Source organism: Oryctolagus cuniculus, chromosome X (genome assembly GCF_964237555.1).
Source record: "Oryctolagus cuniculus chromosome X, mOryCun1.1, whole genome shotgun sequence".
Classification (NCBI taxonomy): Eukaryota; Metazoa; Chordata; class Mammalia; order Lagomorpha; family Leporidae; genus Oryctolagus; species Oryctolagus cuniculus.
The window spans coordinates 97,988,494-98,010,918 of NC_091453.1; the positions used below are offsets into that span (position 1 = coordinate 97,988,494).

General features: G+C 40.9%; 1 protein-coding gene across 3 annotated transcripts in view; it reads right to left on the reverse strand.

Annotated features, from left to right (window-relative positions):
* Nucleotides 1-22,425, reverse strand: part of TMEM255A (transmembrane protein 255A) — a 66,518-nt gene that overhangs the window by 22,209 nt on the left and 21,884 nt on the right. Inside the window, exons 4-8 of one of the 3 annotated variants that reach the window (XM_002720401.5) lie at nt 20,937-21,026; nt 14,692-14,760; nt 13,121-13,192; nt 12,643-12,731; nt 4,804-4,966 (exon numbers count right to left, since the gene is read on the reverse strand). In XM_002720401.5, the coding sequence (XP_002720447.1) occupies nt 4,804-4,966; nt 12,643-12,731; nt 13,121-13,192; nt 14,692-14,760; nt 20,937-21,026 (483 nt within the window). The remainder of the gene's footprint in view (nt 1-4,803; nt 4,967-12,642; nt 12,732-13,120; nt 13,193-14,691; nt 14,761-20,936; nt 21,027-22,425) is intronic. The other 2 variants (XM_002720402.5, XM_017349878.3) reach the window with 2 other exon arrangements.

Genomic DNA, 22,425 nt, shown 5'->3' on the forward strand with positions numbered 1-22,425 from the left:
TTAAAAATCCTCAACAAAATTCTAGCCAACTGAATACAACAACATATCAGAAAGATCATTCACCCAGACCAAGTGAGATTTATCCCTGATATGCAGGGATGGTTCAACATTCACGAATCAATCAATGTGATATATCACATTAACAAACTAGAGAACAAAACCATATGATTATTTCAATAGTACAAAGAAAATATTTGATAAAATACAATACCCTTTCATGATGAAAACTCTAAGCAGATTAGGTATAGAAAGAACATTCGTCAACACAATCAAGGCAATTTATGACAAACCCACAGCCAGCGTCCTATTGAGTGGGGAAAAGTTGGAAGCGTTCACACTGAGATACAGAACCAGAAAAGGATGCCTACTCTCACCATTGCTATTCAATATATTCCTGGAAGTTTTAGCCAGAGCCATTAGGCAAGAAAAAGAAATCAAAGGGATACAAATTGGGAAGGAGGAAGTCAAACTATCCCTATTTGCAGATGACATGATTCTCTATATAGGGGATCCAAAACACTCCACCAAGAAGCTATTGGAACTCATAGAAGAGTTTGGTAAAGTGACAGGATATAAAAATCAATACACAAAAATCAACAGCCTTTGTATACAGAGAAAATGTCAAGACTGAGACTGAAATTCTGAGATAAATTCCATTCACGGTACCTGCAAAAAAATCAAATACTTTAGAATACCTTTAACCAAGGATGTCAAAGATCTCTATGATAATTGCAAAACATTAAAGAAAGAAATAGAAGAAGATACAAAGAATGGGAAAATATTCCATGTTCATGGATTGAAGAATCAATATAATCAAAATGTCTATTCTTCTGAAAGCAATTTACAGATTCAATGCAATACCAATCAAAATACCAAAGACATTCTTCTCAACTATAGAAAAAAAATGCTGCTGAAGTTCATATGGAAACACAGGAGACCTCACATAGCTAAAGCAATTTTACACAACAAAAACAAAGCCATGGCATCACAATAACAAACATACTGTAAGGCAGTTATAATCAAAACAGCCTGGAGCCAGCGCCATGGCTCACTTGCTTAATCCTCCGCCTGCAGCACCGGCATCCCATATAGGCACCGGTTCTAGTCCCGGTTGCTCCTCTTCAGTCCAGCTCTCTGCTGTAGCCCAGGAAGGCAGTGGAGGGTGACCCAAGTGCTTGGGCTCTGCACCTGCATGGGAGACCAGGAGGAAGCACCTGGCTCCTAGCTTCGGATTGGCATAGCTCCGGCTGTAGCAGCCATTTGGGGGGTAAACCAATGGAAGGAAAATTTTTCTCTCTGTCTCTCTCTCTCTCTCTCACTGTCTAACTCTGTCAAATAAATTTTAAAAAATTTAAAACAATATTAAAAATAAAAATAAAACAGTCTGGTACTGGTATAAAAACAGATTGATAGACCAATGGAATACAATAGTTTCGCCAGAAATCAATCCAAGCACCCACAACCAACATAAATTTGACCAAGGAGCTAAAACCAATCCCTACAGCAAGACAGTCTTCAAAAATCGTGCAGGGAAAATCATATTTCCACATGCAAAAGTATGAAGCAAGACCCCTACCTTATTATACCTTATACAAAAATCCACTCAAAATTGATTAAAGGTCTAAATCTATGACATGACACCATTAAATTATTAGAGAACATTGGAGAAACCCTGTATGACATTGGCATATGCAAGGAGTTCTTGGAAAAGACCCCAGAGGCACAGGCAGTCAAAGCCAAAATTAACAAATGGGATTATATCAGATTGAGATGTTTCTGTACTGCCAAAAATACACTCAGGAAAGTGAAGAGGCAGGGGCTGGTGCTGTGGCACAGCGGGTTAATGCCCTGGCCTGAAGCACCGGCATCCCATGTGGGTGCCGGTTTGAGTCCCTGCTGCTCCACTTCCAATCCAGTTCTCTGCTATGGCCTGGGAAAGCAGTAGAAGATGGACCAAGTTCTTGGGCCCCTGCACCCATGTGGGAGACTCAGAGGAAGCTCCTGGCTCCTGGCTTCAGATTGGAGCAGCTCCAGCTGTTGCAGCCAACTGAGGAGTGAACCATCAGATAGAAGACCTCGCTCTCTCTCTGCCTCTCCTCTCTCTGTGTAACTCTGACTTTCAAATAAATAAATAAATCTTTTAAAGAAAGAAAGTGAATAAATTGTGTGTAAACAATGCAACTAATAAAGAATTAATAACCAGAATATACAAAGAGATCAAGGAACTCCACAGCAACAAAGCAAACAACGTAGTTAAGAGATGGGCAAAGGACTTAAACAGACACTCCTCAAAAGAGGAAATCCAAATGGCCAACAGACACATGAAGAAATGTTCAGGATCACTAGCCATGAGGGAAATGCAAATCAAAACCACCATGAATTTTCACCTCACTCCAGTTAGACTGGCTTTCATACAGAAATCAACAAACAACAAATGCTGGTGAGGATGTAGGGAAAAAGGTATCCTAATCCACTGTTGGTGGTAATGTAAACTGGTAAGGCCACTCTGGAGGACAGTATGGAGATACCTCAGAAATCTGAATATAGACCTACCATTTCACCCAGCCATCCCACTCTTCGGAATTTACCCAACGGAAATGAAATCTAAATAAAAGAGTTATCTGCACCGTCATGTTTATTGCAGTTCAATTCACTATAGCTAAGACATGGAACCAACCTAAATGTTCATCAGTTGAAGACTGGATAAAGAAATTGTGGGATATGTGCACTATGGAATACAACATAGCAGTAAAAAAAAATGAAATCCGCTCACTTGCAACTAAATGAATGAATCTGAAAAACATCATACTTAGTGAAATAAGCCAGTCCCAAATGGACAAATGTCATATTTTCTCCCTGATCTGCAGTTAAAAATAGAGCAACTAAAATGAAATCTGCAAAAATGAAATTGACACTTTGAGAAGGAATGACCTGAGCCTCCCTTGTGTTGACTGTCAAGGAACAGTTTTGGTTTTTTTATTGTCCTCAATGAGTTGTATTATGAGAGTTAACTGTGATACTTGTCCTCAAACAGTTTTGTGTGTGTGTCTGTGTGTGCAAATTGTTGAAATTTTTACTTAGTATAGAGTTGGTCTTCTGTGTACAAAGTTAATTGAAAATGAATTTTAATGGAGAATGGGTCTGGGAAGGGGAGAAGAATGAGAAGTAAGAGTGGGAGTGTAGGTGGAAGGGTGGGTATGGTGGAAAGAATAACTCTATTCCTAAAGTTGTACATATGAAATTTGTATTCCTTAAAAAATAAATTAATGAATTAAATATATATAAACTGTATACATGAAATATATGAAATTTGTTCCCCTTGTATAAATAAATGGAAATATGTATTCAAAAAATGCTTATATATGAATGTTCATAGCAGCACTCTTCCCCAAAACCACAAAGTGGAAATAACCCAAATGTCCATCAACAAATAAAAAAGCAAACAAAATGTGGCATACCCATACAATGGAATAGTGTTCCTTTATAAAAAGGAATGAAGCAGTGATATGCACTATAAGACAAATCTTGAAAATTTTAAGTAAAAGGATTCAGACACAGAAGTTCACATATTGTATGATTCCATTTATTTGGATAAATCTATATGGATGGAAAACAGATTAGTGGTTGCTGGGGGCACAGGAGAAGGGGAATGAGAAGTAGCTGGTAAGGGGCACAAGTTTCAGGTAAATAAAAAAGTTCTGCAACCAGATAGAAATGATTATTGTGCAACAGACCTACTTGGAGCTGAGTCCTGCTGTATGTTTGCAGACACAAACACATACACACACATACACACACCCCAATGTGAAAAAGACCTAGAATGAAAGAATGGGGACATGGGAAAGCTGAGACTGAGTCTGAGATTCAGGTTAAAGTTGAAGTTGAAGGCAAGACCTGGCAAAGCAACTCAGTCTAAGGCTTGCTTTTCAAATGCAACAAGAGCCCAGATGCTCATTCTGGAAAAACTCCAGGATAAAATTCCTGAGCAAGGGTAGACTAACATTAATCTTACCTGTAACTAAAAATTCCTCTTTCCTTCCATCTCTGCTAAAGTTGAAAGAAAACTTACCCTAAAATGTAGCTACTAGAAGTGGGAGAATTGAGTGGGGGGCCAGATGGCTGGCATTGTGGCACAGGGGGTTAAGGTGCCATCTGCAACACTAGCATCGTATATGGGCACTTGTTTGAGTCACAGCTGCTCCACTTCCAATCCAGCTCCCTGCTAATGTGCCTGGGAAAGCAGAAGATGTCCCAAGTGCTTGGGACCCTGCGCCCACATGGGAGACCCAGAAGAAGCTCCTGGCTCCTGGTTTCAGTCCGGCCTAGCCCCAGCTGTTGTAGCCATTTGGAGAGTGAACCAGCAGGTAGAAGAACTCTCTCTCTCTCTCTCTGCCCTCTCTATCTCTAACTCTGACTTTCAAACAAATAAGTAAATGTAACTCTTTCAAATAAATAAATAAATATTTTAAGATAAATAAATAAAAGTGTGGGGTCTGGGTAAGACAGATGATGTTGTCATAACCAGTATGAATGAGGGACTGAGAACTTCCTTCCCTCCTCTTCATTCTGCCCTGAAATGTGTGTCAAGAACACAGGTAATTCATGTTAACAAGAAATATGTGCAGACTGATGGCAATTTATTAGTTTCTTCAACCTGAGATATCTGAAGGCAGATATATCCTTGAAGCAATTGATTCTGATTTCTCTCATCAAAATAAGTGTCCCCATTGCACCCAACCACATAGCCTTGCCCTCTACACCCTATAAGGACACTATGAACTGGAAAGTCACTTCCTTCCTTACCATGTCTTTAAAGCCTCCAAGGACAGCAGCAGTGATGATGCCCAGGAACAGGCCGACAATGTTGAGAATGGTGGCAGACCAGAGCAGGTGGTAGAGGTGGATGATGTCCTGGCAGCTGCTGACGTCTATATATTCATAGTACCCACCAGTGATCTCCACGCGACTGTCAGGGAGGAGCACACCCTATTAGTCCCCAGGGAATAGAATGCCTCCCCCATCCCCATGCCCTGGATTTGGCTATCATGGAGCTCAGTGAAAGAACAGGTGTGCAGGTGGGCAGCTATCATAAGGACATCATAGTAATTAACTTGGGAGGGCAAGACTTTTTAATAAATAAAAGTGTTATTGATCTTTATACAAAACAAGCACACTCCTACCTTCCAGAGAAACACTTGTAACCATCATTAACACTAATCCTAGATAGCATTTATTGACACTTGTTATGTACCAGACACAGTTCTGAGCATGTTACATATGTGAATTCATTAAATCTGTGCTTTCCAGTATTGTCACTACTAGCCACACGAAGCTATTTAAGATAAAATTAGGAGCTTAAAATTCAGTTGTTCAGTCTCACCAGCCACATTTCAAGTGTGCAACAGCCACTCATAGCTAGTGGCTACTGTACTGGACACAGCAGCTTGAAGAACATTTTCATTATCACAGAAAGTTCTATGAAACAGAGTTTCAAGTTCTTAGAATATTCTAGGAGGTAAGTGCTATCACCATTTCTATTTTACGGATGAATAAAGTGAAAAGGCACAGACAGGTTAAGGAACTTGCCCAAGTTGTAAGTGGTACAGCTAGAATTTGAATTCAGGCTTCAAATACTTTAGTGTCTCTTCTTTCAAAACACAAGAAAACAAAACAAAAAACAATGTCCCAATAAAGAAGTAAAGCCTATTTGCTTCATGATACCCAAATACTATATCCTTGGAGAAAACCTTCCATGACCACTATCTCGAGACATCAGGGGCCAGTGTTGTGGCATCATAGATAAAGATGCCACCTGCGATGCCAGCATCCCATATGGGTGAGGGTGCACATATGGGTGCTTCACTTCTGATCTTAGGCTAATGGCCTGAGAGAAGCAGCGGAAGTTGGCCCAAATGTTTGTACCCCAGCACCCATGTGCAAGACCCAAATGAAGCTCCTGGCACCTGTTTTCAGCCAGGCCAAGCTCTGGCTATTGCAGTCACCTGGGGAATAAGCCAGCAGATAGAAGATTCTCTCTCTCTCTCTCTCTGTCTCTCTCTCTCTCTCTCCCTGACTTTCAAATAAATAATTTTTTAAAAATTTTAAAAATATAAGCTCACCAATATTTGAAACCCACTCTTCTCAATGGTATGCTTCCACTCTGGAATTTTAAGGGTATTTCAATTCACCAGAATTTGAACTGAATTTCAGTATTTCAGGAACAGAGTTGAAGAGTCCACTCACTTGAGTGTCTCCTACTAGTTAGCATTGTCTAGGCACCAGGGATGTGGCAGGGAACATGCACAGATTCCTACTGCCCTAAAAAGGCACAGCTAGAAAGAACAGGCCTGTGTCTATGAGTAGATTTGTGACCATAGAGACAGAATAGTGGCTTCAGAGGCAGTGTCTGATGTTCTCCCAAATGATTTTTGCCTATCTCCTAAAGCACTGAGAGTGGACAAATAGCATTTACAGTCTCCAACTTATACCAGTTTGACTTATGGTTTTTCAACATTACAGTGGTGTGAAATGTACATGTATTCAGTAGGAAGTGTAATTTGAATTTCGAGTTTGGATCTTTTCCCTGGCTGGTATTGTGTAGTATGGTCTTCTCTCGTGATGCTGGGCAGGGCAGCAGCTACAGCTTCTACTAAGCCAGGTGATCACCAGGGGAGACCACTAACACTATAGTGTTCTGTATTATTAAGCTAAGATGTGCAAACAGGTTATGGGTATTAAATACATTTTCCACTTATGATATTTTAAGCTATAATGAGTTTATCAGGATGTAACTTCATTGTATGTTGAGGAGCATTTTTATAGACAGGCGGTATACTAAAGCAGATGCTGGAGTCAGACTGTATTCAAATAATATCTCTGTCACTTATTTGCTGTCTGACCATCAGTAACCTTCTTAGTTTCTCTGAGCACAGGAGATTTCATGAGAGTATGCATGGAAGCAGTACTCCAACACATAATAAAATGTAGCTAGATCTATACCTTCCAAGAGCGAGCCTCTGGCAACACAATTCAAACCTTTGCATCTTTTTTTTTTTCTCTTTAGCAGGAGAGCTCTTTCTTTCACAAACACTGTACAATTTCAGCATTTTTACAAAAGATCAGCTTCAATATTTGCAAACATTGGGTAGTCTGGGAGATGAGAATTGTTTAAAGGCTAGTTACAATTGATTGATATTTAATGAAAAAATCCTCAGCAAACCTCATCTTTCTCTCCCAACCTTACCAACACAATTCCACCACCCTTTATGAAAACCATAACCTAGAAACACTTGAGACCACACACCTTGTTTTGTGAAATTAACACAAGCTGGACGAAGCCAGTAATGGTGTTATTCATACAGTAGCACAAACTCTAGGTTTGATAATTTTTTAAAAGATTTTATTTATTTATTTATTTATTTGAGAGGTGGAGTTACAGACAATGAGAGGGAGAGACAGAGAGAAAGGTCTTCCATCCGCTGGCTCACTCCTGAAATGGCCGCAACAGCCGGAGCTGGGCCGATCCAAAGCCAGGAGCCAGGAGCCTCCTCCGGGTCTCCCACGTGGCTTGGGAAAGCAGTAGAAGGTGGCCCAAGTCCTTGGGCCCTTGCACCTGCATGGGAGACCCGGAGGAGGCTCCTGGCTCCTGGCTTTGGATCGGCCCAGCTCCGGCTGTTGCGGCCATTTCAGGAGTGAGCCAGCGGATGCATCTTGTTTTTAAAGGCAATAAGGGGTTGGCACTGTGGCGTAGCGGGTGGAGCCGCCACCTGCGGTGCCAGCATCCCATATGGACACCGGTTCAAGTCCCAGCTGTTCCACTTCTGATCCGGCTCTCTGCTGTGGTCTGGGAAAGCAGTCTTTGGGCCCCTGCATCCATGTGGGAGACCCAGAGGAAGCTCCTGGATCCTGGCTTCGAATCGATATAGCTCCAGCTGTTACAGCCATCTGGGGAGTGGACCAGAAGATGAAAGACCTCTCTCTCTTTCTGCCTCTCCTTCTCTCTGTGTAACTCTGACTTTCAGATAAATAGATAAATCTTAAAAAAAATAAAGGCATTAATATTTTAAAGTAACAGACCACAACATGGGAGATAGGTTTAGTAGTTCACTTAAAAATATTCAGTAATTTTAGGGAATATGTTTTGGTATCGGTTTGAATGGTTTCAGCAACTATTTATTGTTTTTAACTGAACCATGCAACAAAGAAGTTAATACTTAGATATGGTCCAGGGGTTAGCAAATTAAAGTGATTTGCTTCAGTTTTAGATTCATAATTCCACTTGGTTCAGCTCTGGGCAGAGTCCTCTGAAATTGCATCTCTTGCATTCCCACTGCTCCCATCCTCATGCCTTCATGACTGCAAGGCCCTCTTGATAGGCCCTATTATTGTTTTCTCTTCATAAAATACTTTATAGACTATATCATTCATTTAATCAAAACCCCTCCATGGCTCCCCAGTGCCTTTAGAAAAAAGGGTACAAATTCTTTGGTATGCTACAATCTCACCCCAAAATAAAGTCCACGCTCCAGCCAGATTGGACTCCTCAGAAGCCCCAAACGGGCCATGCTTGAGCTTAGTCCAAACATTTGCTTGGAATTTCCCCCCTGCACAGGAGGGACTGCTTTCTGTTCTCTGCCTGCCCTAATCTGTCCCACTGTGCAAAGCCTCAGATGCTTTCTCTAAGGACTCCAGTACCATTCATTAGCTTTTTCCCACAGCCCCCAACAGTCTATTCCTCTTGGTACTTTGTATATGCAAATCATTCAATTACTCACTGAATCCAATATGTATTTAGAGCCTAAACAGTGCCTAGTACTATGCTTGATGCTGAAGCTATAATTAAGGCAATGCCAACAGGCTATCTCTATCAAGGCTATGGCCAACAGGCTATCTCTTGATATTCTAACCTCTTGAGGGCAATGGTCACCTCTTAAATGTTTTGTGTGTCTTCTTCACTGCCTAGAAATATTAAAGGTTATGAACAGATTCTTAGTAAATGAGTAACTGAGCACAAAGACAGATCATTACATTGATTATGATATTGACTACTCAATATGACCTTGCATCCCCTTGCTCCCAACTTGCTGGGTGGGCCTAGAGAATCAGACAGCCTCTCTGTGTTTCAGTAACCACTTAACAAAGTAGGAGGCAGCAGATCTTGGAGATGGCAGAAGGTCATTCTTCTCTTTGATAGGGGCCTGGTGCCATTAACCAATTCTTGGTGGGCAGGCAGTGTTCATGGGCAGCCTCTGTGTATTTCTTGCCACATATATTGTATACACCCATTTAAGTTCCTCTCCCTGTAATCCCTTTGGTAACTCAAGTCCCTTAAGTGTAAAGCTATGTTTCATCAACACATATCCTTTCAGAACAGTGCTTGGCACATGGTAGGAGTTTCACAAAAGTTTGTCAAGGGAAGGAATGAATAGAAGTGAACCATCTTCTTTCCTTTTATTACCAAATGGAGCAATTCACAAAGCACTCCATTTCCTTTCAGTTCCTTTAGGTTACACACTTAAAACCTGTGATGTTGACATAACTTCTCCAAAGATGAGTGAATACATGAACACCCAAAGTACTCTGAAAGGCCGCTGCTAAGGAGCTGTGTTCTAGAGAAAGCCACCTTCTTGCACAAGGCTAAATGGAATAATTTATGTTTGGTATTAAAACCTCATCACCCATGACGTCAAAGAAGATCTGTGGGTTCGAAAGAACGGTAGAAACTCTGTCTCTGTAGCACTGTGCAAATCACTACCTGATGTTTTTGTTCCCACTTTTTTTCTTGGCCTCCTTTCCAGGAAATGGACTGGAAGAGCTAGGAATTGATTAAAATTAGGCTTCGTGTGAGGAAAGCAAACATGCGCTTGACAAAATGAAAGTCTCTAAGCCTCAGAATGCTTATTGCTAGCTATATTTAGACCTTGGGTCTAGGGCTCTGGCTCTGGCCCTGGCTCTGGCTCTGGCTCTGGCTGGAAAATATCCCAGGTCAAAGAACAACTTTTCCCTGTGTTGTGGGAGCATCCTCTCTTCAGTCTCATAGTCTGAGATTATACCTGGTTGGACTGTCTCCTGGAAAAAAAGCTAAGCAAGTCTTTTTCTGCTGGCTTTGGCCTTGAATTGTTAGTACCACAGCCTTGGGAGAGGGGAAGAAATGCCTGAGACTGGCCTCCAGGCATTGGGTAGGTGAGATCTATTTTCAGGCTTGGATCTTTAAAAGAAGTGTTCCCAGGACCCCTTTCAGTAACCTTGTCTAATAGTTTATTTTCCTGGTGAAAAGGGATTTCTTCTTTTTTTTCTTTTCAACAAATGTCACTCCCTTTTCATCAGCTCTCTACTCATGCCCAGCCCTATGCTAGAACTCAGGGATATCGATAAAATTAAGTCTTGTTTCCTGCCCTTAGGGAGCTCATAGTTTAGCACAGTTCCTTATAAAATTTCTTCATGAAAGACAATACTGGTATAACCCTCTTTTAAAAAGTAAGAAAGTCAGTTATTATGAAGTTCATATTAACATGAAGATAAACTGTGCTTAAGCCCTTACAAAAAATCACCTGAGTGCTCAGCTAAATGGAATTTAAAGAAGGATTTTGTGTATTTAAACCTTTTCTAGAAACACACCTATCACAGAAAGAAAGAAAGATGTGTCTGCAAGGGATTGCTTCTCAGTCTTCTCAGTGGGGCCCCTGTCTGCAGCTCAAGATTGCAGGCTGGGCTCCCACTACTTCCCAGCCCCAGGAGGCCATGGAATGGAAAAAGAAAGGGGAGCAGGCCAGAGAAGGGAGAAAGATGGAAACAGGAAGGTCAAAAGAAGGAGGAGAGAAAGGGGGAGGGATGGACACAAAAGGGGAGGGAGTTAGGGATAAAGGGAAGCAAGAGGTAAGAGAGAAAAATAATCTCAATTCTTATAAGGCCTATTTTATTTTCCTTTGATCATTTTTGGAAGGATGGGCTCAGGCAGTACAATTATAGCAAGCTCTTAATCATTGCCACTAAGTAAGTCCTTTATAAGTGTTAGTTATTATTACAACATGAATAATTGAGCCATTCAGATAATCCCTAAACCTCATTTGAGTCTTTTAAGTTTCTCTTACTCCACTGCCACACATGTCAATGAAATGAGATTGATGGGAGCAAAAAAGATAAATGGCCCCTGTGAGTTCTCCTCCTTCTCTGCCTACAGCCTGTCAGTACTGGCCTGCAACAGTAAGGGATGTGTATTCATTCCTCTGACACCTCTAAATCTAGCTCCATCCAGCCCTTCTCCTTATACACTCCCTCAGATTCTGAAGAAAATATGTGCATGGACATGTTCTGCATCACCTACTCACACATCCCTGTGGATTCCACCTTCTAAGTTGCCCTTAAAAAATATTCCCAGATTTCTATTATCACCAAACCAACTTAATCCAAGTTCCATTCTCCGTGGCCTGAACTATTGCAGTGGCCTCCTAACTGCTCTGGTCTCTTACTGTTCAAGCCCATCTTCTATGCTATCTAATTCAATGCTTGCCAACTGCCCACAGGATCAAGTCTGGAGTTGTTCCTGTGGCCAAAGGGATCGCTGTCATCTGACCTCTGACTACAGCTCTGCCCTCATCTCCTACCACAACTTCTATAATTATCTCTACTTCCGACCTCCTGACAAATGTCAAGAACAGCCTCCCTCTCTCTACCCCCTTGTAATTTGTCTCATAATTCTCTACTTATCCTTTAAGTCTTAGTTCCTATATGACCTCTTCTTCACGCTGATCTGTACTCCAGCAAGCTCTGTCTTTCATTTATTTGGGATGCCAGGGTTCCCACTATATCCACAAATCATCAATGTACTTATCACACTATATTGCAACCAATTGCTCAGATTTGTCTTCTCCGTTAGTCTAGGAAACTCCTCACTGGCAACATCTGTATTCTAAGCACCTAAATTTTTTTAAGTAAATGGGAATTAGAAGGCAGAGAGCCAGAATAAGTGTAGAACTATCACCAAACCTGCTGTACTTGCTGTTCCTTCTGCTTGAAACACTTGGGTTGCTCTCTCATCTCATTCAAGTTTCTGCACAAACCTTACCTCCTCATAGAGGCCTTCCCTGGCTACTCTATCTAACTTAGTACATGCATACGCATATACCAACTCATCACAATCTATCCACTTCTCCTGTTTCATTCTTCACAGCTCTGATCACCACTTTGCATGATGTTATATATTTGTGCATTTATATCTCTCTTACTGGAGCATAAGCCCAAAGGGGTAAAAGGACTTTTGCTCTGTTTGGCACTGAATCTTCAGTGTCTACAATAGGATCAGGTAACTATTTGTTGAGTGCTGTTGAAGTTGGACACACACAGAGCTGGGTTTGAATCCGACTTTTACCATTTTCAAGATCTGTGTGACCTAAGATTAGTAGTCTCCTCATCTGTAAAATGGGATAGTTCTACATACTCCATAGGTAAGAATTATATGAGATCAAATATCTGAAAGTACCTTGCATGATGCCTGGTACAGAGAAGGTAGGTAAAGCCTGTTAGCTGAAATCTATTGACAGCCTAGTGTCTTCTAATTCTCTGATCCCCACCATGCACTCTTCCCCATTCTCAGCCCTTCTAATGCACACTGTAGTTGAACTATGCCTGGGGCTCAACACTTACTTGCCACAGTTGTAGAGGTCACAGCAGAAGCAGGTGTTGCCCCGGATGCGAGGTGTGCAGAACCCACGGCTGAGGTGTGGACAGTTCACCTGAGAGTACACAACAGTGAAGCAATGAGCTGGCATTGCATGGGAAGCAGGGCCCTCTGGGGTTGGAAATGCAAGTTAGTGACTGATGAAAATGGTAAGGATGGCTGTGAAATGGACGCACCAACGTATGAAAGGGATGGGGCTGGGCAGGCAGCTAGCCAAACTTGTCTATGAGGCTTGTGTCCAGCCCCAGCCCCAGCCCTCAGTGCCCCATCCCTTAAGGGTGGTGATGGAGAGGAAGAAGGACAGATGGAAGGACAGACAGAAGAACAATTGGTGGTAGGAAATGAAGATTCAAGAGGAGAGGAAATCAGGGTATAGGAGGAAAGAGGATCAGGTGGGAAGGAAGACAGAGGGGTCATCACATGCACTCTGAAGTACGATAGTACCTCTCTAGCTGTCTGGGTAAGGTTCCTCATAACCCTCGCGGAAGGAGAATTTTTTGTTGAGGAACTTATGACCTTATATAGGAAAAATAGGATTAGGGGGACCAGTGTTACAAGTGAACCTATGGAAGTCATTATTCATATTTTATACCCATCAAATTAATGCAAGAAAGCTATCATGACAAAATCAAGAGAACACAATGACATTTAACACATTTTGAATTTGCCAAAAAAAAATTCTTAAAACTGAAAAAAAATTCCATTTACCATCTCTTATTTGAAAGAAATTTTCCAGGCTCTCTCCTGCAATATGGATGCAATAGAGTGCTCATCGATTTGTTTTCTTTGTTATAGGGAGTATTTATAGGAAATGGACAATTTTTAATACTGTATCCTTCATCCAAGTGTTCAGTGCCTTTCTGAGGAGCTGTTAACACATTTCCTATTTCTAGTCCTCCCTTCTAACCTGAAAATAGTTGGAAAATAGTCAATTTGTGGTTTGTCAAAGAAAAAATGAAGCAAGCAGATAACAGAACCATAATAAAAGCCTTTACTATGATGCCTTGGGAGCAGGACCATCACTCCGCCTAACTCCAATGGCACCACTCACATTATATTTTATGTAAAATGGCTCCTAAAGTTTGTTGCAATGCAGTGGCCAGTTTATATCCACATGCCTTCCTTCTCTTGTTCAAATCACATTTATAATTTTCTTAAACAATCTTGGGGCAACTGGCTTCAATTGGAGGACAATAGCATAACAAAGTGTCAAAGTTCCTGGAAGCATAAGTAGAGTTTCATATGAAGCGATCCCTGGATTGGAAGGGATTATTGTGTTCTGAAATGAAAGCTCTTCTAAAAGTACCTGGAGTCATGCTTCACCTCATTGTTCATTGCCTCTAGTTCTGCCTGAGGTGACACAGAGCACAAGGAGAAGCACATGGGACAGGAAAGATGTATTCAAGCATTACCAGGTGCTTCAAAAGTTCACAGAAGTTCAGTTTCTTTGGGTGCCCAAAATTAAAATTCATGCATAATTTTTTCATACTATGCATTTCCTATGAACATTTTGAAGAACCCTCCTATTAGGCAGGCCTCCTGAGGGTGTGATGAGAGGGTCAAGGCTAACAGCCCAGGCCTTCCTAGTGCCTTGCTGTGGACAAGGCTTCTCAATTACTCTTTCTGCCTCCAGACCCCTCCTTATGTGTGGAAGTCAGGCCTCCTTAGTCCAGGCAACTGAACCAGCATCCACAGAAATGGGGAGGGGATGACCTATGGTCTCTATATTCTCATCTGTCTCTCTTGAGATGAAAGCCACATACTGAGGGGTTGCTGGTTGTTGTTAGAGATGCAGCCTGTGGCCACAGAACAAAGTAAATTTGATTATGCTTCATGAGGCTCCAACCTATCACCATGGCCTCATTAGCACTGTGTTCTGACCCACTGAACAAATCAGCTACAGATGCATAACAATAAGCCTCTTAGGATCACAAAAAGGGTAAAAGAAAGGTGATTTCAGGCAGAACAAGAGACTTTCTCAGAAGTTAAAGACATGCAGTCACATTCTGACTCACTTCCTCAGCTTCTTTCTGGGATGTCTTGGGGACATAGTGGCACCGGTTAGCATACAGTGGCTTCAGATCCTGGAAAGGAAAACACCAAACCAAAGGGATTTGGGGTTTGGAAAATAAAACAGCAAGAGCTCTCCTTGGTAATAAAAGGTTTGAACACACACACACACACACACACACACACACCCTGGAATAGGCAATGGGTTGGGTTAACTTCTGAAAGTTACCCATTTAGGGAGCCTGAGAATGTAATGATCACACAAAAATATTCTAATAACTGTTTTCTACTGGGCTATTGGTGAATTAGAAATTAAGAAATCAATTCAGAAACAAGTTTCTTGAAATTTGCTCTCTGGTTTCTTCTTATTTTTAGTCATTGTCTTCTTTCAGTCACCAGGGAACAAAATTCAAACCTCCAAGTCACTGTCACATTACACACCCAAATGGAGGAAGCACAGCTGTAGGACAGCACTAGGACTGACTGACTTGTGTTGTCATTTCCCAGCTTTTTTAAGAGAAAGAGCTCAGGAAGCCAGCCCCTGGAGGGTTGGCAGCTGCTGAGACAGCTATAGATATCAACTCAACTGAACTACAAGCCATTTTCACTCAATTACATGGATTAGATAATGCCACCACACTCCAAAAGTACTACCAAAGCCCAGAAACCTAACGTGGGGCTCTAGGACAGTTGATTTACCCAATTGGCTTAGCTAGATTTCTGGTGAGAATCTATTCCTGCTCTCAGGTTTTGGGATTGGGGTAGAACAGACACAATCCAGGGATGCCTGGAAGTGACAGGGATCCCAGGGGCCCCTGGATAGTGAAGAAAAAACACATGATGCTAACTCTTGAGGATCTCTGAGGGAGGGAGAGACTGGGAAAGCATATACAGTGTAATCTTCAGATGTTGTTGAGTTTGCAAAAAAGGACCTGATTGAGAACTCTGCCCACTTCTGTGCAAAAAAGGCTACTCCAAGGTTAGTTATTTCATATAGCATACTTCATTAGCATAAAATTTCAGTTCCCTCTGATTGATTTATTATCCTAATAATCTGATTGGTTGTTATCCCAGCTCTCTGGTTATTATCTGATTGGTTGTTATCCTAGCTCTCTGGTTGTTATCCTAAACCCCTGATTGGTTGTTATCCCTGTTTCCTGATTGGTTGTTATTCTACTCCTCATGAGTGGCTAAATCTGGATCCAGTTTTCAGAAAGGGGCCCCATCAGAGAGAGTCACTTTGTGTATAAGAGAGATAGTACTGTCAAGCTTCTTTGGCACCTCTTCCCTTGGCATCCCTTCCTGACTGCTGTGGCAGGAGATTTCTCACTTTCAGTAATTCTCACTTTGCTCACTGTCCCTGTCCACAAGCATTGTCCTGCAACAGAAGCTTTGAGACAGGGGATTAGAGTTCACTTTCAGGGAAAACACTAAATTTCACAGTGGTAGAGGCTTCTACCAAAGGGAAATTAGGACAGGACAGCAGTTTATGCAAACTGACCCTAGAGGTTTGGCGTAAGTACCCAGGCAAAGGGAATCTGTTGCCTCCCTCCCTTCTGTCTCCACTTCTCTTGCCATTGCCAATAATCCTGGTGGCTGCTTTTTCCCACACAAGTAATCTGGCACCTCCTGTATTTGGCACCCAAGTGCTTCCTGCCTTCTAGCCAGCTGCCCCACCAAAGACCTAGGACTTTGCATCAGCTACTTCTATGTGAACCTTCTGACTTCTCAATGTCCTGAAGGTACATTACCCAGATAGTTTAGCCTCGAAAGGAATGAGGGTTTTACACTAACACCTGGCAGAGGTTATTTTCCAAGTTTGGGTAATGGCAGAAGTCATTTTTATCCTGCTAAAGAGGTGGCTTGATCAAAGCCCTCCTGACCTGATTTTGCAAAAAACACTGAGCCACCAACTGCCCTAAATGAAGAAAGATATGTGTGAGGGTTGTCTGGTTGTTGCTTCTGGCTGCTACTCTTCACTCGGGCCCCAGCAAAGGAACAATAACAGGCAATTGGGAGATAAGAAAAGATCATTCAGTTAGAGCTCGTCAACCTATTTAAATGCAAGGGCCACCAGATATGCAGTGAAGGGGTGCAAAGAGAAATTGTTTTATGTTGAGCGTCTACTTTGTACCAGGCCTCTCTCAGGGTATGTTCATATCCCTTTTTTAAATTTTATTTAAGATATACAAATTTCATGTATACAAACTTAGGAACATAGTGATACTTCCCACCCTACCCTCCCTCCCACCCATGCTCCCTCCTTTCCTCCTCCTTCCTCTCCTATTCCCTTTCTTAATTTTTACAATGATCTACTTTCAGTTTACTTTATATTCATAAGATTAACCCTAAACTAAGTAAAGAGTTCAACAAATAGTATGAATCCGTTATTTAATTTCATTCTAATACTAAATCTGAAATGTAGGTTGCTATTATATTCACCAGAAACTGACATAAGAAGGTAAACTGAATTTCACAGCTAGTTAAAGGCTATAGTAAGGAGAAGGGAAAGAAAGGAAACAAGGAGAGAGAGAGAGAGAGAGAGAATAGGACAAATGTGAAAGGGATGCATGGGAAGGCAGGTCTTGAAAGGACATACAGATTCACTCAAATCAAAGGAAAAGGACAAAATATTAACAACAGGGCAGTCTAGCTCCAACCCACCACATCTGTGCTAGGGTCCAAATGTATCTTTCATTTAAATTGGCCAAGAGATATCATCATAGATTAACAAAGCCTCCTTCTTCAAAACCCCTTGAGTGTCATCGAAGACTGGCAGATGTCTTAGGGAAGGTATAATGTAGGCAGAAATATTTTCTTAAACAGTTATCTAGCCTTAAACCCAAACCCTTATATCAAATATTATATTGCAAGTCACTACCTGCAGGTGGTACAGAGGCCATGGACTCAGAGTAAAATAGGTGATCATTATAAGAAACTCCAAGTAAATAGAATTTGGGTCTTTACCCATTGATTTTGAATGAGACCAATGATAAAAAGCAAAGAAACAAACAATAGGAGAATCAGGGAAATGCAAATCAAAGCCAGTAGTGAACTACTGCTTCATACCCACTAGGATAGGTAGAATAAAAAAATCTGATAATAATGACAGTTGGCAAGGATAGAAAAATCAGAACCCTCATACACTGCCAATGGGAATATAAAATAGTACAGGTACTTTGAAAACCAGTCTGGAAGTTCCTCAATTAAACATAGTTACTATATAACCCAGAAATCCTACACCTAAAGGGAAAGAAATGAAAATGGAAACAGATGTCTGTGCAGACTTGTACACAAATGTTTATAGCAGCATTATTCATAATAGTCAAAAGGTGGAAATAATCCAAATAGCCATTAACTAGTAAATGGACAAACAAAATGTTGCTCATCTATAGGACCATAAAAAGAAATAAATTACTGACACATGCTGCAATTTGTTTAAACCTTATACTATGTAAAAAAGTCAATCTCATAAGAATATATTACAATTCCATTAATATAAAATGCCTCTAGAATAGGGATAGCTCTAAAAAAGAAAGTAGATTAGTGTTTGCTTAGGGCTGGTGGATAAGGGGATAGAGAAGCAATAGTGAAAGGTAGAGGAATTCTTTTTGAGGTGATGAAAATTTTCTCAATTTGATTGTGGTGTTCATAAATATTGTGGTTGTACATAAATATGAATACACTAAAAATAATTGAATTATACATTGTAAGTAGGTGACATGTGCAAGATGTGAACTATATCTCAGTAAATCTGCTTTTGAAAAGCATTGGGAATGGATGAAGGAAGGGAAAGGAAGGAAGCCATTTTAGCTCATGATGCCATCGAAGTCTACTTCAGGTTTCTTAGCCACTGGGCCCATGTTGCCATGGGGACTGCCTCAGAGTGAATATCTTTTGTCAAATGGGGATAATAATGCCTGCCCTATATATCTCTCAGTATTGCAGTGGGTCTCAAATGAGATAATAGATGTGAAAACACACTGAAAAGCTAAATGCATGGTACAAAAACAAGAAAGTATTGTACTGTTAATACAAAGTATTGTCTTGTTAATACAAAATAACATACATACCATGATTGACTGCAACCATGCTACAATAATAGTTATATACTCAAAGGGTAATATACAAAAACAACAATAATCATGGATGTTTAAAGTTATTGACTTGTCAGTTGCCTTTTTAAGAGGGAAAATTTTAAGAAAAAGATGGCTGCTCTCAGCTAAACCCAAAAGGTATAGTTCTGATAGAAGAGTCTACATTTATATTGATGGCCCTGAAATAAAATAAGGCCAAGATCTTTTCTCTTCTACCTCTTATTTTTTCCCCTGCCCAGAAATTATTTCCTGAGATGCCACTTCAAAGATAGCCTCAGTTATAATATTGACCATTTGAATCCCTGTAATCTTGGCAAACAAGGGACTATGCCTCTTCTGTGTCGGAGGAAGGTCCAAGAATGAGTTGAAATTGAAATAATAATATCTCAAATCATCCTAACCAACATCCCACCATATCCATGACATTCCCTCATGGTGATCTTAACAATTACCCAGTGAATAAAATGGAATAAAATGTAATTTGATCCACAGAAAATTCTGTTAGTGTAATTTTGCTCTAAATCAATTATTTTAGAAAATTTAATTTCTGACTAGTTTATGACATATTTTCATTTTCAATACTGGCTCAATTGAAAAAAATGAGCCTTTGTGTTTGTTGTGTTGGGGTTCAGTAAGTTATTGTGGATCACACAATAACCTTGATTGTGGTTTGTGGACCAGATCAGGACTGTATTATGAGTTTACTGGGCCCTAAGCTCTTTTGCCTTTGCAGGCCTTTCTTCCAGTAAAAAAAAAATGAAAATTACATATATTTTAAGTTATTGTATAACTTCATTGGTATAAAAATAAATATATTTATATTATATGCTAAGACTCTTTTCAACCTAAAGTTAACCAGTTTTCTTCTTATCTAAAAATAAATTATAGGCTGTGCCATGGCTTACTTGGCTAATCCTCCACCTGCGGCGCCAGCACACCGGGTTCTAGTCCCGGTTGGAGCGCCAGGTACTAGTCACGGTTGCTCCTCTTCCAGTCCAGCTCTCTGCTGTGGCCCGGGAGTGCAGTGGAGGATGGCCCAAGTGCTTGGGTCCCTGCACCCGCGTGGGAGACCAGGAGAAGCACCTGGCTCCTGGCTTCGGATCAGCACAGCACTGACCGTAGAGGCCATTAGGGGAGTGAACCAACGGAAGGAAGACCTTTCTCTCTGTTTCTCTCTCACTCTCTGTAACTCTCTCTCTCTCTCTCTCTCTCTCTCTCTCACTGTCTAACTCTGCCTGTCAAAAAAAATAAATAAATAAAATAAATTATAACATTTTTATTGACCCTGAAAGAACTATGGGTCCTAGGCACTGTGTTTACCATGTTTAATTGAGAAGTCATCCCTGGGAAAGCCATGTGGAATAATATGAAATATAAGGCACTAAAAGAGCTATGAGTATTCCTAAAGAGAACCAAGTAGTAATCCTTAGTACCAGGCTTCCCCAGAGAAACACAGCTTTAGGTTTCCAGAGTAAAATGGCCCTTACTCAAGGTATAGTTTCTCCAGAGCAGGAAGCATTTGACATCTGAACTGCATGACTGGGGTCTGACCGGAAGCTTCTCCCAACCTCCAATCATGTAACCAGACCCTCAATGAGATCGATACTCTTCTACCACTGTTACAGGAACAGCAAAGTCTGAGATGTTAGAAAATGTGACTTTGTCCTCATGGTCTGTTGTTGTTGCTGTTGAAGGGAAGGTCAGCCACTGAAACCTTTAAGACTCTCAGGAAGTTGTGGCTTCCTGCTGTTCTCTTGCCCTTTCAACCCCAATGCCTCATTCCCAATACTAGTTCCAAACAATTCCCCTGGCCCCAGTAGCGTTGCCTTTGCCTTTCCACATCTTAGCCATGTGTCAAAGGTCTATCTCTAACCCTACCACCACTAAGAAGCTCCCTTGACCTTTGGAGCTCAAGACAGAACACTATGACACTTGGAGTTTGTACCCGCAGCTTAGACCCAGTTCTCCAGATGCCTGTATATCCATCAGTGCCCTCATTATCATCTTGACTGTCAACTCATTAAGAAAAGGGATTATGTCTTCTCCCTTGTGTGTACCCCCTCACAGCATTTAGCACAGTGCTGAATATTCAACACACATTCAATGAAGATTGGCTGTGCATTTTCTCTAAACCCAGGACTGAAAATACTTACAATGTGTCTGGCAGCAAAGACTCCATCAACTATGGCACAACAAAAAGCTGCAATAACACCAAAGCTGATAAACACAATAGAAGCCACCAGCTGCAAGGGGGAAAAAAACACAAGTGTCTGTTAACCTTCTATTCCTGCTGCTTCTGGAAGCTAGGTAATCCCCAAGAGACTGCCAGCCAAATAAAAAACTCTAGCTTGATACCCCATGGGGATGCTCTTTTCAGTCATGCAGGGTAAGTGCTGGGGGGAAGAGGCTAGGCAGGAGAGGAAGACAAGGGACAACTGAGACACTTTTTACATTTTCAGGGCAAGTGAGAAATTCTGTGAGCACTAAATGAAGAAGTAGCTTACTGGTAACCAGTACACTGTCCATGGAGGAACTTGACTGCGATGTTCTACCATCCTCAGACTCAGAAAAAAATATTGGATCTTTGACATCATATAGTCCAATCCTCTATTTTATTTATGTGAAAATGGAGGCACAGTGACAGAAAGTATTGTGGTTAGGGTCTTCATATCATCTATGGAAAGGCCTAGTGCCCACCAACTCCTATTCGATTTTTCATTCCACCTCCACACACTGTTACTCTATGTCATAGTAGACACCAAGAAGACAATAATGATTCTTAGGTTCTGCATAACCCTTACGTGGTCTTCTGCATCATTGGAAAAACAAAACATCTAATTTATTGAGATTTAAATGTCACAACACTTTATAAGGGCTGAAGTCTCTGAAACTGATGGACTTTTTTTTCCATTTTCCACAAACTTTTTGTTTCTTTGTTTTGTTTTTATTTGCTTCTATCTCATAATGGCTTTCAAACAGAAATCAACAAACAACAAATGCTGGCAAGGATGTGGAGAAGAAGGTAAGTACCTTAAATCCACTGTTGGTGGAATATAAACTGGTAAAGCCACTATAGAAGACACTGTTGATGGACTTTTTATAGTATATATGAAAACTTTCAAGTAAGAAAATGCATTCCTATTGGTTGAACTCTTTAATTAACACACAATTATTCTTGGGTGTTTAAATTTAACTGGAAAGTGATCCTTGTTAAATATACGGGTGGGAATAAGAGAGGGAGGAAATGTACAGTTTGGCACATGCTCAATCGGACTTGCCCCAAATGGTACAGTTAGAAACGTGCCTGGGGATTCCAAATCAATCCCATCAAAGTGGCATGTACCAATGCCATCTCACTAGTCCAAGTGATCAATTTCTGTTCACAATGGATCATAATGATAGAATTGGGAGTCAAAGGGATCAAATAAACAAGACTAGCATCTGCTAAAACTAGCTGATAGAATTAAAAAGGAGAGAATGATCCAACATGGGAAGCGGGATACACAGCACACTCATAGAATGGCAGATGTCCTAAACAGCACTCTGGCCTCAGAATCAGCCCTTAAGGCATTCGGATCCGGCTGAAAAGCCCATGAGAGTATTTTAGGCATGGAAAGCCAAGACATTCTGGCAAAAAAAAAA